The sequence below is a fragment of the Lynx canadensis genome, chromosome B2 (genome assembly GCF_007474595.2).
Source record: "Lynx canadensis isolate LIC74 chromosome B2, mLynCan4.pri.v2, whole genome shotgun sequence".
NCBI classification, from domain to species: Eukaryota; Metazoa; Chordata; class Mammalia; order Carnivora; family Felidae; genus Lynx; species Lynx canadensis.
In genome coordinates, this window is record NC_044307.1 from 150,790,672 (window position 1) to 150,808,727 (window position 18,056).

The 18,056-nt window shown below is 49.8% G+C and overlaps 1 protein-coding gene across 1 annotated transcript in view; it reads left to right on the forward strand.

Annotated features, from left to right (window-relative positions):
* The window catches only part of AFDN (afadin, adherens junction formation factor), a 142,247-nt gene that overhangs the window by 90,226 nt on the left and 33,965 nt on the right, over positions 1-18,056 (forward strand). The window contains 5 exon segments of the mRNA XM_030316790.1: positions 2,787-3,052; positions 4,351-4,494; positions 6,230-6,428; positions 10,350-10,453; positions 12,763-12,849. Coding sequence (XP_030172650.1) covers positions 2,787-3,052; positions 4,351-4,494; positions 6,230-6,428; positions 10,350-10,453; positions 12,763-12,849 — 800 coding nt within the window.

Consider the following 18,056-nt stretch of genomic DNA (forward strand, 5'->3'; position numbering starts at 1 on the left):
AAATCAGCTGTCTTGAAATCAGAACAGTAGAACAGATCAATGAAACCAGGAGCTGATTCTTTGAAAGAAGTAACAAAATTGATAAACCGTATCCAGATTTATCAGAAAAGTAAAGGATGCAAATAAATAAAATCACGAATGAAAGAGGAGAGATCACAACCTACACCACAAAAACACAATGATAAGAGAACATTGTGAGCAATTGTATGCCAACAAATTGGGCAATCTGGAAGAAATGGACAAGTTCCTAGAAACATATAAACTACCAAAACTGAAACAGGAAGAAATAGAAAGTTTGAGCAGATCCATGACCATTAAAGAAATAGAATCAGTAATCAAAACTCCCAACAAACAGCAGTCCAGGGCCAGGTGGTTTTCCAGGGTAATTCTATCATTTAAAGAAGACTTAACACCTATTCTTTTGAAACTATTCCAAAAAAACAGAAACAGAAGGAAAACTTCCAAACTCATTCTGAGTCCAACATTGCCTTGATTCCAAGAGCAGAGACCCCACTAAAAAGAACTACAGACCAATTTCCCTCATGAACACAGATGCAAAAATTCTCATACAAGATACTAGCAAACCAAATCCAACAACACATAAAAAGAATTATTCACCATGAGCAAGTGGGATTTACTCCTGGGCTGCAAGGCTGGTTTAATATCCACAAATCAATCAATGTGATACATTACATTAATAAAGGATAAGAACCACAGGATCCTCTTAATAGATACAGAGAAAGCATTTGACAAAATACAGCATTCTTTCTTGATAAAAAAACTATCAAAGGGATATAAGGAACACACCTCAAGATCATAAAGGCCTCATATGGAAGACCCACAGCTAATATCCTCATGGGGCAAAAACAGAGCTTTCCCCCTAAGGTCAGGAGCACAACAACAATGTCCACTCCCACCACTATTATTCAGCACAGTGTTGGAAGTCCTTGCCTCAGCAATCAGACAACAAAAAGAAAAGGGGTTCAAATTGGCAAGGAAGAAATCAAACTTACTCTTTGCAGAAGACATGATACTCTGTGAAAAACCCAAAGACTCCACCAAAAAACTGCTGGAACTGATACAGGAATTCAGCAAAGTTGCAGTGTGTAATATCAGCATACAGAGATCTGTTGCATTTCTGTCCACCAATGATGAAGCAGCAGAAAGAGAATCAAGGAATTGATCCCATTTACAATTGTATCAAAACCCATAAAATACCTAAGAATAAACTTAACCAAAGAGGTAAAAGATCTATGCACTGAAAACTACAGAGAGCTTATAAAAGAAATCGAGGACACAAATGGAAAAACATTCTATGCTCATGGATTGGAAGAACAAACGTTGTTAAAATGTTGATACTACCCAAAGCAATCTATATATTCAGTGCAATCCCTATCAAAATAACACAGCATTCTTCACAGAGCTAGAACAATTCTAAAATTTGTATGAAACCAGAAAAGACCCCGAATAGTCAAAACCAAAGCTATAGGCATCACGGTTCCGGACTTCAACCTGTATTACAAAGCTTTAATCGTGAAGACAATGTAATCAGTGAAGAAATGGGCAAAAGACATGAACAGACACTTTTCCAAAGAAGACCTCCAGGTGGCTAACAGACACATGAAAACATGTTCAACCTCACTCATCATCAGGGAAATACAAACCAAAACCACAGTGAGATACCACCTCACACCTGTCAGAATGGCTAATATTAACAACTCAGGCAACAACAGATGCTGGCAAAGATGTGGAGAAAGGGGAACCCTTTTGCACTGTTGGTGGGAATGCACACTGGTGTGGCACTCTGGAGAACAGTGTGGAGCTTCCTCGAAAAAATTAAAAATAGAACTACCCTATAACCCAGCAATTGTACTACTAGGTATTTATCCAAAGGACACAAAAATGCTGATTCGAAGGGGCCCATGCACCCCAGTGTTTATAGCAGTGCTATCAACAATAACCAAAGTATGGAAAGAGCCTAAATTTCCATCAACTGAGGAATGGATAAAGATGATGTGGTATCTCGGGGCGCCTGGGTGGCTCAGTCGGTTAAGCGGCCGACTTCGGCTCAGGTCATGATCTCGCGGTCCGTGGGTTCGAGCCCTGCATTGGGCTCTGTGCTGACAGCTCAGAGCCTGGAGCCTGTTTCAGATTCTGTGTCTCCCTCTCTCTGACCCCCCCGCCTCCCCCCAGTTCATGCTCTGTCTCTCCCTGTCTCAAAAATAAATAAACGTTAAAAAAAATTAATAAAATGATGTGATTGATATCTGTGTACAATGGAATATTACTCGGTGATGAGAAAGAATGATGTCTTGCTACTTGCAACAATGTGGATGGAACTAGAGTGTATTATGCTACGCAGAATAAGTCAGTAAAAGACGAATATGATTTCCCTCATGGAATTTAAGAAACACAACAGATGAACATAGGGGAAGGGAAGGCAAAATAAGATACAACCGGAGAAGGAGACAAATTAGACTCTTAAACACAGAACAGACTGAGGGTTGCTGGAGTGGAGGTGGGTGGGCGGGATGGGCTAGATGGGTGATGGGCATCGAGGAGGGCACTTGTTGGCATGAGCACGGGGTGTTCTATGTGACTGTTTTTCAAAAAGTCTCTTAGGGTGAACTTAAGTGTAGTTAACACCCGTGTGGGTGTGACTCCTTCCTGTTTGAATAGATCAGTATCTTCAACATGACTAAATTGGTGTTATTACCGTAATCGCTGTCTTCTCAAGTGCACCGTTGATTCACAGACTCGTCTTTTCATCCCGTGTCTCTGCACAGATGACGTCTTGCACACGCTCACGGGAGCGATGGCGCTGCTGAGGCGCTGCAGGGTCAATGCTGCTCTGACCATCCAGCTTTTCTCTCAGCTCTTCCACTTCATCAACATGTGGCTCTTCAACAGATTGGTGACCGACCCCGAGTCGGGACTGTGCTCTCACTATTGGGGGGCGATCATCCGCCAGCAGCTGGGGCACGTGGAAGCCTGGGCAGAGAAGCAGGGATTAGAGCTGGCGGCCGACTGTCACCTGAGCCGGATAGTACAGGTGGGCTGAATCGAGTCTCCTCGCGCAGGTTCACGGACGTCGTCACGAGCGTCTCTCGTTCAGTGTGGGGTGAGAACTTGGGCTCGGCACGGCCTCCACAGCCCCCGTTGGGGTTTTTCACGTGCTGTACTGGTGTGTCTGGGTCGCTGTAACAGGGTACCCCAAGCTCGGTGCTTAGACCACAGACACGGTCTCACGGTTGCTGAGGCCAGAAGTCCAAGACCAAGGTGTCGGCAAGGTGGTTCTCTGCCTTCATCTTCAGGGTGTTTTCCCTCTGTGCGTGTGTCTCAGATGTGCGCTGTTCGTAAGGACACCAGTCACGTTAGACCTGCCGCCCTCACTTCCTTCCGCCATGACCCCGTCTCCAAGTAAGGCCCCATTCTGACGTCACGGGGTGAGGACTGCGGCATATGAACTTTAGGGGCCACAGTTCAGCCCATAACAGGTTGTAACCAGTAGCATAGATGTCGTTCAGAGGTTCTTTTTACTGAGACCAGTAGGTGTATTTCATAAAAGTCCTTCCTGAAAGGTGGATTCCAGCCAAAACCTGGGTAATGATTTGCTCTTCGTCACGTGGAGCCGGGAGAGCACAAAGCAAAAACCCATAGTAGACGTACGGAAGATAAAGAGAAGGGTCTGAGCGTGGCGCTTGGCAGTCCCCACCTCCCAAAGGACAGGAGCACGAGGAGGAGAAGGGGACCAAGGCGCACACGACAGTGCGGGCCCGACTCGTTCTCCAGGAGCCCTTGCACGGCCAACGACCGGAAACCACAGCTCCACCATCGAGGGAACGAGGATCCACAGCCTCAAACCCAAGACTTTTATTGTCACAGAGTATAATTCTGTATTTTTTCTCAATTTCTGAATCTCTTTTGAGGTAATTTAGTACCAAAGGAGGCTGCTACCCTCCTCGCATGGCGGGAGCTGCTTGTGGGAAAGGTCATTACAGGGAAACTTCATTCAGACCCCAGTAATTGGTCATCGGACTAGTTACGTAAACTTTTAAGCTTCTCAGAATTTTTTAAAAGTTTTGTGAACGTAAAGAATTGAATGTCATTTACGTTTCTGTATTTTAGCAAAATATAAATGTATGTATGTTTAGTAAAATTACGAGGCTATCTAAACCCTTGCTAGACCATGTTCTTCAGCTCAGTTCCATGTCAATAGAAGTGTGTTGACTTAAAAAGATTCCGCGTTTCAGAATGAAATTAGCAAGTTCTTACTGTTTTAAGCATTACGTACAGGGGAACGGTTGTGAACTGTTCCTGAATCGTATCTCCGGTTACTCTTCCAACCAGGCGACCGCTTTGCTCACCATGGATAAATACGCTCCTGAGGACACCCCAAATATCAACAGCACCTGCTTTAAGTTAAATTCGCTGCAGCTGCAGGCCTTGCTACAGAATTACCACTGTGCGCCCGATGAGCCCTTCGTCCCCACGGTGAGTGAGGTGCCATGTTAGCCACACGGCACGACACACGTTCGCGTAGGGAAATTCCAGTCAGGGGGCTTTCAGTAGTTATCTTTTTTCTTTAACAAATAAGCTGATATGCTTAATCATCTCATAAGATCATTTTTTTTTATTTTTATTTTTTTCAACGTTTATTTATTTTTGGGACAGAGAGAGACAGAGCATGAACGGGGGAGGGGCAGAGAGAGAGGGAGACACAGAATCGGAAACAGGCTCCAGGCTCTGAGCCATCAGCCCAGAGCCTGACGCGGGGCTCGAACTCACGGACCGCGAGATCGTGACCTGGCTGAAGTCGGACGCTTAACCGACTGCGCCACCCAGGCGCCCCGTCATAAGATCATTTTTGTTGGGGTGGCTGTTAGGGTTTAGTACAAGAAGTAGAAACTAGGGGCGCCTGGCTGGCTCAGCCGGTTAAGTGTTCCTCTGGATTTCGGCTCAGGTCACGATCTCACGGTTGGTGGGTTCGAGCCCTGTGTTGGGCTCTGCACTGACAGTGCAGAGCCTGCTTGGGATTCTCTCTCTCCCTCTCCCTCTCTCCCCCTCCCTCTCTGCAACTGCCCCACTCGCTCTTGCTTTCAAAATAAATAAAATAAATGTTAAAAAAACAAAATAGAAACTCCACGAGCATTTAAAGTAGGGAGGGATTTAATTCAGGGAATTAGGTTCTTGGAAAGACGTTGAAAGGACAGAGGAGAGGGAGGTGAGATGTCACCCTGGCTCACGGGCTCACCACTGTGACCTCTGAGGCTCAGAGGCCCCCAGGCCTCTGCCACGGGCGCGAAGCCCCACGTCACATCCCCCCACGGGCTGCCGACAGCAGGCGGCCCAGGGGCCTCCCCGACCTGTGTGGAGGTCGGCTGGTAAGAACCCCGTTTTGGTATCTGTGCCTCTTGGTAGATGCCTGGCCCCTGGTGTGCACCACGGCCCTGTTTATAGAGAGAGGAAGATGGCAGGTGCTGTGGTCACAGCTGAACCCCGTCTGCTCGCCGCAGGCCTCCTGAGAGGGGCAGTTCTTGGGGGGGACGTGTCCACCTGTGGGACTGGGTTGATGCCAAGGAAGGACTCGAACGGAGTAGCCCAGGGTGGGAAACCCACAGGTGCCGGCCAACACACGGCACGCGGGAGTGCGGTGCAGCCACCCCGTTCACAGGGGACAAGTGGCTGCGGATACAGTGTGCCACCACCTGTCCGGGTTCCAGAGAAGACCGGTGCGTCTGTGGCGGCACGGGCCCGGGAGGCTGATCCTGGGCGCGGGGGGGGGGGGGGGGGTGGCTTCTACGGGGAGGCCTCCGCTCCATGAGCCGGTGCGCTTGTCCACGGAGCTGCCTAGTGAGGGGCTGGGACCTTCCCTCTGTCGGCTGCGAGTGCGTGGTTTTATCCTGTTCACACTCACCCTTGTGTGAGCCTTTCCTGTCATTAAACGTTCTGAAAAAATTGGACTATTAGCAAGTGGATATGAAAAAATTGCAAGGAGAAAATGATTACCCTTGGAAAGGGGAACAAACATTTTCTGTTCACGTGTTGTAAGTGCGTACCCCGTCAACGTTCCATTGCTCTGCGAACTGGTGGTGTGCAAATCGATACGTTCACCCTCCCTCCGCAGCCCTGCCAGAGCGTGTAGCCGCGCGAACGACAGAACTTTGAACGGTTAGCCCGCTGCACCCGTGGCGTGTCTTCTTAACCCGTGCCTTCCTTTCCCCCCCAGGACCTGATAGAGAACGTCGTGGCCGTGGCCGAAAACACGGCCGACGAGCTGGCACGCAGTGATGGGCGGGAGGTGCAGCTGGAAGAGGACCCTGATCTGCAGCTGCCTTTTCTTTTGCCGGAAGACGGCTATTCTTGTGACGTCGTCAGGAACGTTCCAAACGGTTTACAAGAATTTCTGGACCCTCTGTGCCAGAGAGGTGAGTCGCCTTTGCTGTGCCTGCGGTCTGCACCGCGGCCCGGGTCCAAGTGAGAACTGGTCGTGCCGCGTCCTCACGTGCAGTCCCCCGCATCGTGCACCCACCCCGTGCTTTCCGAGAAGGCTGTGTTCTGGGGCTCAGGAGTGAGCGCTCCACGGCGACAAGGGGTCAGAAACGTGCAGCCACCGAGGGCACTTGCTGTGCACGCTCGGTGTCACGGCCACACGTCTGCTGGGCTGGTAGGAAGGGCCTTTGGTTGCTCCTCCCTTGGTTTCTTGTGGGCCTGGAACGGAGTCGTCCCTGGGGGGTGACGCGGCAGACGTGTCGGGGCGGCACCGGGTCTGGAATCGGACGGTCTGAGGCGTGACCTCAACCTCGTCACCTGTGACATCCCCCCTGTGAAACGGCCACATGGATGGCGTGCCCCTTGTGGGATTGTCGTGAGGACCGAGCAGGCGCTCAGTGGCAGAGTGAGCCTCCGGTGTGGCCGCGGCCGTCGCCGTGCCCAGTGCCCGCGGGGACCTGCCATGTGCTTGTTGGCCAGGCTCCCGCCTGTCTCGTCTCCCGGCAGCGTGCGTCCCTGGTTTGATCCTGTGCCTTTTTACGTATTGTTGGTGCATGTGGATAAAAATGCCACACTTAGACCTGAAGCATGAACTTTTAAATTAGGCCAAGTTGCAGTCCCAGTCTGCTGCCGTATTTTGTACCGCAGAGCTCAGATGAGTAGAAAGATAGATTCAAAATTCAGAGTTCGTTTAAACAAAAACACTAATAGCAAAGTTAAGGTTTTATGTCCATCAGTATATAAATGTAGCGTGATTTGTAATCTCACCGAATATTCCACTTGCTACAATACATAGATTCTCATGTTTTTATTTTTTTTATTTATTTATTTTTTTTTTTTTTTAATTTTTTTTTTTTTCAACGTTTATTTATTTTTGGGACAGAGAGAGACAGAGCATGAACGGGGGAGGGGCAGAGAGAGAGGGAGACACAGAATCGGAAACAGGCTCCAGGCTCCGAGCCATCAGCCCAGAGCCCGACGCGGGGCTCGAACTCCCGGACCGCGAGATCGTGACCTGGCTGAAGTCGGACGCTTAACCGACTGCGCCACCCAGGCGCCCCAGATTCTCATGTTTTTAAAGATCTTGACGGTTTAAAATTTTTTCACTTCACAAAGGCTGCTGCTTGTAACGGAAGGGTTATGTGCTTCTACATCCCCCAGCAAATGTGGCTGGAGCCCCCCTCCCCCCCAGGGATGGTGACCGTGGGCTCGGGGAGGTGGAGGCGAGGCGGCCTGTGCTGCTTGAAGGAACCTCGTGGGAAGGATGAAGGGGCAGGCACGGAGCCCGTGTGAGCAGGGAAGAAGGGGGTCCGGGCCGCAGCATGCGTCTAAGAAAGCTGCGGTCGAGATTGGGACTCTTGGGGCCACGGCTCCTGTCGGGGGACCCCACGTCCCGGCAGACTGGGGCTGAGCTGGTCTCTGGCACCACACCCATCAGCCGTGTTTCCTCAGCACCTCACACACCCAGGGAGGTGATGACGGGTGCCTTCCCAGACCTCCTCCTCCCTGCGGCCCTCCGCGGCCGGCCGGCCCGTCAGCGCTGGGCTTGCTGGCTCTCCTGCCCCCAGCTCGTCCCCGCCACCTCCAGGATCAAGCACACCAGTGGCCAAGCACGATAAGCCACCTCCACTTGGTCTTAGTTCTCGACCTCGTTGTCAGCGTTGAACCGCGCATCGTACGGCCCCGGACGCCCCTGTGCCTTGCTCCCTGCTGCTGCTGCTCGTTACTTTAAATCTGCATCAGGCAACCCTTTGTCAAGAAAACTCAGCCGCCTCTCCTTGCACTGAAGCCACTTTTCCACAAGGGCTTCTGTGTTCTCTTGGTTAGGGTTCTTGTGAGAGCACTTGAAGCGCGTGAATACGTCCGTCCAGGGTCAGGCTCCGCATACCCCTCAGCACCTAGCGGCGGGCTGCTGGGCGCCCAGGGCTCAACAAGCCCCGCTTCTCATTAATTCCTTGAGAACGAGCACGAGGGAAGACTAATTTACTAGCATTCTTCAGATGCGTACGTGTAATTTGTGGTGTGTGCACAGCTGTCAGTGTTGGGGTACGTGCCCTAGAGAGGTTTGCCAAGCTGGGAAGACTCCGGTCTTGCCTTGATGGTGAAGTGCACCTCGTGCCTTCCCCTGAGGCTCCCTTGCATGATTGATTTCAGGACACAGGTGATATTTCATCATGGTCTTGGCATCCCCACATCATTTCGTATGTGTTAGATGGTAACACAGCCTATTACACAGATGCCTTTAAAAGACTTACAAAGAGCTGGGTGTTTTCTTTTATGACATCAGTGTTTTTGATTCTTCAAGCTTAATTCTTTGTAAGCCAGATAAAGAACTACTGTGCCCTCTCAGTGTATATTCCTTTTGTTTTGTCGAATCCTGCGGTTCTGTGAGAGAAGGCTGTAAAACAGCTCGGACTCACACCTGACCTGAGATGCGTTCCTTAAGCTGAGGCAGCAGAAACTGTCTGCTTGACGTATGACCCAGCCTTGTTGTGGAACCCTGGTGTTTGAAAAAATAAGAAAATGATGAAAACTGTTGATTTCAAAAGTGTGCTAATCGATTACATGAGTATTACAATTCCCTAAAGCAGGAGAGAGAGAAGTTGCAGGTTTTATTTGAATGAAACTGGATTGAAACAGTGATTTAACAACAAAAAAAAGACTATACGTTTATATCTTTATCTTAACCAAGTAATTGTGACGTCTCCTTTTCCCTTTACCGCAAAAAAATGTCCTAAGTGCCCCCAGATAGCCATACTTTCCTTACTGGTGGAATCCTAGTGTGGGAGAGGGCCCGCCAGCACCTACTGGGACTCTGCCCAGTCCTGGGTCCTCAGGGCGCCCTGGGGCCGGGAGGGCCGCTGAAGAGCACACGTTTTGGGGGGGGGGGTGCTGTTCAGAGCTGCTAACTGCTAATAATAATGAGACTGCCGTGGAGAGAATTTAAGAACTGTGCAAGGCCTGTGTGATACGACTTTGTCAAGAAATTTCTGGGAAACACAGAATAAGATCTCAATGAAGAATGACATAAATTGAAAGGCTTACTTTTGTAAAGATACCGTTTGTTCATGATGGGAATACCAAAGATTTTCCTTAAAACATTACAAAATGATTCTAAGATTTATTTATAAGAGCTTTAGGTAACTAGTAAGGAAATTGGGACAAAGGGTAATGAATGAGTAGGGGCCCATCCTCCTGCAGAACCACCACACAGGTCACATGACACCCTGGCCATCACCATACCGCCTGACTACGGGCAAACACCTGCATTAGCATTGTCCCTGGTCCCGCTGTGCAGGGCATCGCCCACACACAGGTCAGCAAGGAAGGAGGGACAGCATAATTCAGTCATTTCTCCAAGAAGTAAGGAGAAAAGTTCTTTGGAAATAAATGGGGGGGGGGGGCAGGAGGGGAGACGAGTTTCACTTTTCGTCTTGATGTTGATCCGTTAGACCAAAAAATAATGATTTTAACTATCTGATAAGACCATTTTGAGAGGGAATAAAGGTGTAGAGTACGAAAAGTAAATGCTGTTACTAGATACTAAGTATTTGATGCTTAATGTTGCTTCCCTTCTTGAAGATTGTTTTTGTTTTTTCTTTAATTTTTTTTTAATGTTTATTTTTGAGAGCGAGCAGGGGAGGGGCAGAGAGAGAGGGTAAGACACAGAATCTGAAGCAGGTTCCAGACTCTGAGCTGTGAGCACAGAGCCCAACGCGGGGCTCAGACTTACAGATCGCGAGATCATGACCTGAGCTGAAGTCAGACTTAACCAACTGAGCCACCCAGGTGCCCCTCGAAGATTGTTTTGACATGCTTTACTTTTCAGTTTTATAATTTGCTTGTTTTCTCCTTAGGGTTTTGCAGGTTAATTCCTCATGCACGTTCACCAGGTACTTGGACGATATATTTTGAAGGTGCAGATTATGAGAGCCATCTTCTGCGTGAGAACACAGAGCTGGCAAGTATTGTGAAGGGTGATGGGCGGGATAGAGACCAACCTGTATTCCTTATGATTCGAAAATGGAATGCAAACCCATTCCTTGATTGTAGAGAGTGTTGTTGTGATAAAAAAAAAAAATTTTTTTTTTAATCATTTTTTTTTTTTTAAGATTTTATTTTTAAGTACTCTCTACACCCAATGTGGAGCTTGAACTCACAACCCCAAGATCAAGAGTCACACGTTCCACCGACTGAGCCAGTCAGGGGGCCCTAAAAAACACCTTTAAGTACCAATTTTATTTAAAAATCTGAAACTATGATTTATGTATATTTTTCCCATGCCATGTTTATACACTTTTTTCCATAAACAAATGATACTTTTAAAATTAAAAAATATTTCTGCTCACAGCTATACCAGTCTTACTGTTAATACGTGTTTTTAAACACATATTAATACAATAGCCTTAATGAATTTTATTAGGGAATATTTTTCTTTGGTAAAAATATTTTCTCCTTATAGTTGGTTCTACCCTGTATTAAGTTTGTATCACATCATTTAACATTTTGTATCTTTTGAAAGAGTAGTCAATCCCCATATTTGTTAGCTTCATACATTTTATGGAAGATTCTTCTTTGCTCCCTACAAGGAGTTTTAGACAACAAAGAATGTTTTCCCCTGCCTGAGAACGTGACATGTAGTGACATGTCTTTCGTTAACATACGAGTGCAGAAAAAATAGAAACAAATGAAATCTTTCCTCCTTGAACTTTTGTTGAGTTGCTCAGTTTAAATATTTTGCTATAATTGCCATTTTCATCTTTTAAACCACTTCAGGGTTCAAAGGAACAACAAACGTAACCATACTTTGTCAAGATTCCTGTGGGTAGGGCGCAAGTGCATTACCTGTGATGAGATGTGGCCATTTATTCACTGCCCGCCTGTCCCCAGAAGGCATGGGGTAGGCCCCGTGTGCCCGAGCCAAGATTTAGAGATTCTGCCGTGTGAAAACAGCCACGGGACTTCATTATACTATCCCAGTTATTCATCAGTAGTCAGTCCAAACGTTTTGCCCATTTTATATATAATTTCTAAGAAAACGTAGATTTCCGTAAGGTGGTAATACTTAACGTAAGATAGTGTTTTGTGTATTTTGTGTATTGAATTCAAAGGGACTTTTTATCATGGCATAGTAGCCTACTTCAGATTTGAGTGCGTATCTCCAGCACCTGACTTGGTTCATAGTCGCCCGGTTAGGCCAGATAGCTGGGTGCTAACTGCTGGCACCATGCACGTGCTTCTCATACTCGCGTCCACCCTGCTAGCTGGTGGCCGAGTCCCACGCAACAGCAGTTACAGTTCCCAGATTTTACAGGAAAGAAGTACCTTGGTAGATGAGATCAGGGATTCCTCATCTTTCTAGTTTGTTCCAAGACCCCTCGGGAGATTCCAGGTCTTAATCTAAAAAAAAAAAAAAAATTGTAACGTCACCCATTGTTTATTTTCCTTAAACTATTCTCTCACTGACCTTGGTCCTAAATTAGAAGCCATATGTAATTACCACTTGTGGCAGTGTGCCTTTGTACTTAGTGTACTTAATTGATTAAATTCTCCCTTAGTGGGTATGCGCTGGTGATTTTCTTCTTCAGCTCTGTTTATCCTCCGTGTGAGGTGCGACTTGTGTATGACGTAACTGCAGTGGGTAATTCCCCGTTCGCCTTCGGTTACGGATCTTGAAATGATCCGCGTGTCTCATCGAGCCGCGACTTAGCTCCTTCGGGTCTGTTACCCAACGTAGTGACCCAGCACTGTGGGCACTGCCGCGGCATTGTGTGGTTGTTGTGTGTTTGCTAAGATAAAATGACAGCCGTATCTTCCCGAGAGACGGGGACGCTTGGTGGCAGCGGTTGTTTGCTGACCTCCCCATAGATGGTGTAAAAGGAGTCTAAATTGCTTCTTTAAAAAACACCTAGTAGTTTACTTTGCAAGGTAATAAAGTGAAAACTTGGTATTGTCTCTATGGTTGGGTTTTTCTAATCTGGTAGTGATGGAAGTTTAGTTTTGTTGGAGAAATTAGGCTCTCGAAACACGTTTAAGTAGCATGTGTGACTACATTCATCTTCAGGGTATTGACACGAATATGGACACTTATTGTACTGGCTTCACGCACGAAGAGTATCTGTACTCCTTGACTGGTCTTCTTCCCGCTCCCTGCCCCCTGCCTCTGTCCTGTGCGCCCCGGTGCGTAGGATCACTGCATAGGTCAGGAGGTGGCGAGCCTAGAAACGCTTCGTTTCAGCTGTAAGACACACCTTTGTTTTTATTCTTCAGGCTCAGCCTCTGCGGAAAGAACCTGAAATAATCACTGTGACTCTCAAAAAGCAAAACGGAATGGGCCTCAGCATTGTCGCGGCAAAGGTAGGACGGAGTTGGCACCGTGCAAGTTGGCACACCACATTCCTGAGACCTTGAATCAGCTGTTGGCCACGGCGGGACGCGGGGGCGTCGTTCCCTGCCCATGGGCCGGGTGCGTGTGCGGTCCTGTTTCTGGGCTGTTTCTGCGGCCGGGACCGCCGTGCTCAGGCTCCTTTAACCGAGGGCTGGCCTGCTCTCAGTTTAAGCCGGGGCTGGAGGGCGTGCGACCTCGACGTGGGGCGGCCGGTGCTCCCGAGGAGCAGACTGAGTCAAAACGTGACGCGCCGCGACAGGCAAGAGAGCCCCGGTGTGGGAGGAGGGGGATTCCTGGGTTTGAAATAGGAGGTGGGTCTCGCATGTGGTCAGAGCGGGGCGAGAGGCACATGAGAGACTTCTGGTTCCCGTGTCCAGGTGCCCTCTTACGGGGCGGGTGGGAAGGGGGGGGGGGGGGCGTCCTCAGCCCGGGCTGCGCGTCGTTCCGGCAGGTGCAGCTGCCCGCGTGGGGCATCAGGAGGGAAGCCTTCCCGCCGCATAGTGAGTACCGGGAAGGGAGGAGTAGGGGACGCACTGGGAACAGGCAGGGATGGAGCAAACCGGGCCTGGGGGCTGGGGACCTGCCCCCACACTGCCAGGGAGAGCCCCGTGCTTTGGGAGTCGGGGAGTCGAGATTCTTGATTGGCGAGCGAGGTCTCCGCACTGTGTCTTGTCCCCAAAGAGAGATGAAAGGGACGTGACGGAGCTGGCGTCTCAGGATGCCGTGTCGCGCAGGGCTGTGGTGTAAGGACCGATAGGGGAACGGGGGGCCACGGGGGGATTCTAGCTGGCAGTCAGCCGGCCGAGGCGAGCGCCCGCCCGCTGGGCGTGCGTGGAAGGTGCTGTGTGGGGCACAGCGGTCTGGTTCCGAAGCACCGGCTTACATGGGGTCACCCTTAGATGTGGACTGTTTTGTCTTTGCTGCCCAACTGAATCAGATGCCCATTTGAGGGAAAAAAAGTGTTAGGATAAAAGATTACCTTGCAGCAATCAGATACACCGGAAACCTTTAACCTTTATGTTTTCTGGGGTGTGTATAAATCCTCTTTCAAATATTCCTCTTGGGATTTGAAACACTCATCTGTGGGGTGATAGGAGCTACCATTTATCAGCGACTCCATCTTTTCCGGCTTAAAAAATTACCTTCCAGTACAGAACTACCTGTTTGCTGAAGATTTAAGTCAGTCTTACGTGTAAGTGGCTTTGATCCTCTCTCTCTGGCGCCCTGCCGTGTGGACGGGACGGGCATCGTCTACACAGGGAGGCCGCCTCGGGCACCCCCGGCCCTCTCCCTGGCTGGCCCCCAGCCCCCGTTCTTGCGTGGTTAGGACAGGGAGACACATCGAAGCCCCAGTCGCGCCTCTCGTCGCTTACCTGCACCTGCGGGTGAGGGGACGGGAGAGGGTGCCGGCGCCCTGGTTCTCCCCCAAGGAGTGGTTCCTGCTCAGGGTCAGACGGCAGGCAGTGAGGACGGTCTTCTCAATGTCAGGAGGAGCCCTTTAATAGACCGGGGCGGCGAAAGGACTGAACCGCAGTGAGGCAGTGGGGGCACGGGTGAGGCCCCGCGAGGAGGTCTCTGCGCGGAGCTGCCGAGCCGGGACCAGTGCCGACGGCTGCTTGCACCCGGCCCGTGCCCACCGTCGTGGCTGCTGGCCACACAGCTGCACCCGTGTCTTCTTGGTGGCCCCCTGCACTTGGCCGCCTCTGCCGAGCGCCTGTGCGTTCTGTGTGTGTTCACGTTCATGCGAGGAAGCACGGCAAAACGCTGTTCTCTCCGCGTAGTCAGTACAAAGTGCTTTTGCCGTAAAAATAGAAACGACTCTGGAATCCTTGATGTTACAAAAGCATTTGTGGTAAGAAACCAGCGTAGCACAGTGACTGAGTCCCATCAGCCTCACGTAGTTTGGAATATGCAGGACTTAGCTTTGGGGTAGGTAAGTAGTAATCTTAAGATGAGGTCTTTTGTTATTTTCGCCAATATTGGAAGAAGCTTCGTAGGAAAGCGGTAGTTAGTTGTTAGGGTAACATTTATTCCAAGAGAGAATGTCGAGTGCCTCTTGTGTGAAAACAGAGTGTAATTTTCACGTTTTCATCTTTAGAACTCTAGGTTTTTGTTGTTGGTATTTTCTGTACTAAGACGTTTAAAAAAGAGAGATTTGTAGATGGAAAATACCAGTGTTAATATTTCTAATTGGGACATAGGATTCTAGAATTGGGGCTTCTTGGGGAATAGGAAGAACACAAGCTAGGTAGAAATCAAAGATCAACCTTTTTACCACCCACAGCCAGCAAGGAGAGCGTGGTCGGGGCCGCATCTGTAGCAGACCGGCTGATACCCGGTTTCTGAAATAAACCTACTCTCTTCCCCTTCCTCTCCCCCTGCCGCAGCCACAGGCGTCCCCTCCTCTGGGAGCAGGGCCAGAAAGCAGAGCGCCTCACTCAGCGGGCGGTGGGGGTGGGGGGTCCTTTCCAAAACTGGGAAGGTGGCATTCTCTCCAGCATTCCTAGCATTTCAACACTCTTCTTGTTTCTGGTCTTTTTAAATACTTTCCACAGTGAAAGTATAAATTTAGAACTAGAAGAAAAGTAATAGTTTCTCGAAAGGATTCCAGATTTAACGCTAAGGTGGTTTATCCATCAGATTATAAAATAGATTTAATAAAGGGGAGCGTGCTCCTGGCTCTATTTTCTTCTCCCACCGAGCCTGTATCAGTGATCCCTCGATCACTTGAGGGATGAGGCAAAACAATACAAATGAGCGGATGGCATCAGAGGTCGGTATTGATCCAAGGGTGCTTACGGACTGTCTAAACACCAGTGCAGAGTAGAGGTCGAGGACGGCCTCCCTGAGGAAGCGCCTACTGAGCTGCAGCCTCCAGGGTGAGCAGGTGCTGGTCAGGTGGGAGGCGGCGAGCGGAGGCGCGGCCGTGTGGCCGGGGCACAGTGAGGGGGGCACGCCTTCCGAGGTGGACCCGGGGCAGGGGAGGCGAGGCCGCTTCTTGCAGAGCAGAGTCGTCCCCCCGCGGGTGCTACGGCGTGTGGGCCGCGTGGCCTGTGCCGCAGCTGTGGAGGTCCCGTCAGGGCGGGAGAGCTGGCGTGGGGTGGTGGTCGGTGGGGGAGTGGGGCTGTGTCCCACTGACACTTACAAAGCCCCCGAGGTCTTGATGGAGTTGTGTGTCTTGTCACAGGGAAAAGAAGTCGCCATCGAAGGGGTTCGGAGAAAGGTGGAACGTGAACAGGGTACGGCTCTCTACGGAGCGCGGGTTCCAGGGGCCCAGAGGTGCAGCCGAAACAGCTAGGAGTAAGGAGTCTGTTACTGGTTTTCCAGAGGGGAGGTGGCAGTGGGGACGGCGGCCGGCCAGCCCGGGGCACGTGTTGGTGGGGAGCAGTGGGACGTTCACTAGACGGGGTCAGGCACTTGGTCTCGGTCAGTGCTAAAGGGATGGTGTCTCTAGCGCGTCACAGGTGCTAGGACTTGTTAAATGACAGCTGTCCCTGCGATTGATGCGTCGGCTCTCGCGGGTGAAAGGGAGACGCCCTGGCCGCCCCGTGGCTCGCCCTCAGCCATTGAGCTGGGGATGGGGGTGTGGGGAGAGAGCCAGGTGTTCGGCCCCGGAGGTGGTAGGTTAGAGGTCGGGGGTGCCTGTGAGGCTTCGCGAGTGAGCATACCGTGTAGCAGCTGGTCGCAGGTGGGCGTAGGGGACGCACCCGGAGCCAGAGGGCGATGTGGACGTCGGCTCGCAGACGCTCTAGAGGACGGAGCTCTGGGAGCCTGGTCAGCTGACTGGCCAGCGTGCCGCCGTAGGAGGCGGGCACGTGGCCTTGACGCCTGTTTGTCCCAGGAGACGGCAGCCTCGAGGATCCCAGGCATGCCCGATTGCCTGCTCCAGCTTCTTTGTAATGCCTTCACTTGGAAAGGAAGGCTCGGCAACAGAAATCACGAGTCATTGAGTTTACAGGCGTTGCTGAAGTGCCACGGTGCCGCTGACACGTGGCACAGGTCTGCGTAAATTACAGCGGTCCAGCGGATTTGTTTTCGAGATTTCAGGAATGTATCTTAAGTGCAAGGCAGGCCAGCACCAAGCGAGAGGAGCCACGGAAGAGATCTGACCCAGTGCTGTCGTCTGTCATTTTGTTCTCTCGTTGCGGCTCTGCGTTCTGCACTCGAGGGCCTGTGGGCCCCCCTCGTTAGCTTTACCCCAGTAATTCTTACTTGTGTCTGTGTATTTTGTTTTCTCTGTAAGCTGTTGTGGTCTTTGTATCTGGCCCAGTCTTTTTTTGATTTTTTCCCTAATTAGCGTGTGGCTAGCTGCTGTGAGCCTGGACAATGTTTTGATGTTCAGCTCCCCGACGCCCCTTCCACATTGTGGTTCAGTTTTATGAAATCCAGATGATTGGGACAGTATGTGTGTGCAGTTTACTTTTTTCAAACGTTGCTTTTGGGGAAGTTTAGTGTGCTCCTTCTTACTCATCTGGGGGACAGCACGATGCTTCCTGTTTAATTTGGATTTTGTAAAATGCAAACAATCCCCTCTTTATTTTTCTAGCTCTTTTTAAAGTTTAATAAAGTACAAAGTGAACGAAAATCAGAGCTGACTGGTTACGTAAGAGTCTGAATGTGGCATTGGCTCCAGTCCGTGTTGATAAATGCCATACGGTGTCCTAACGTCCAGCTCAGAACTGTGCTGATCCGGGTCTCGAAAGACCAGCTGGGTTGGTTGCTGTTGAAAGCGGAGTGGAGCAGACGGTCGTGTCTTTCTTCTGTTGGAGAAGTTGCTGTAGTCCTGAGACCAGAATGTGGTTCTCTGTTGTCGGGAGAACAGGATCGGTGGTGAGTTTCTCCAGGGTGCAGTTGTGGAATTGGATGTTCTTGTGCAAGGTCTTAACCTGTGATGCTTCCAAGAATGCCTTTTCTTCCACTGTAACTTGTTTAAACCTGCCAATAATTAACTTGCTCATGAGGCAACCAGTGAACGTAGCTTGTAATTACACACCCAGAGGTTTGTTGCTCTGTATTTTATTTAATGTTGCAAATTCTTAAGGTTCATAGAAATACAAGGTTTCTATGTGCTTTTTGTACCGGAAAAGAACCCATATAAATTTAATTCTGATTGTAATATGGTGAAAATTGCTTGAAATAATGGCAAGCTGCTGCTGTGTAATTTGCTGAGGACGTT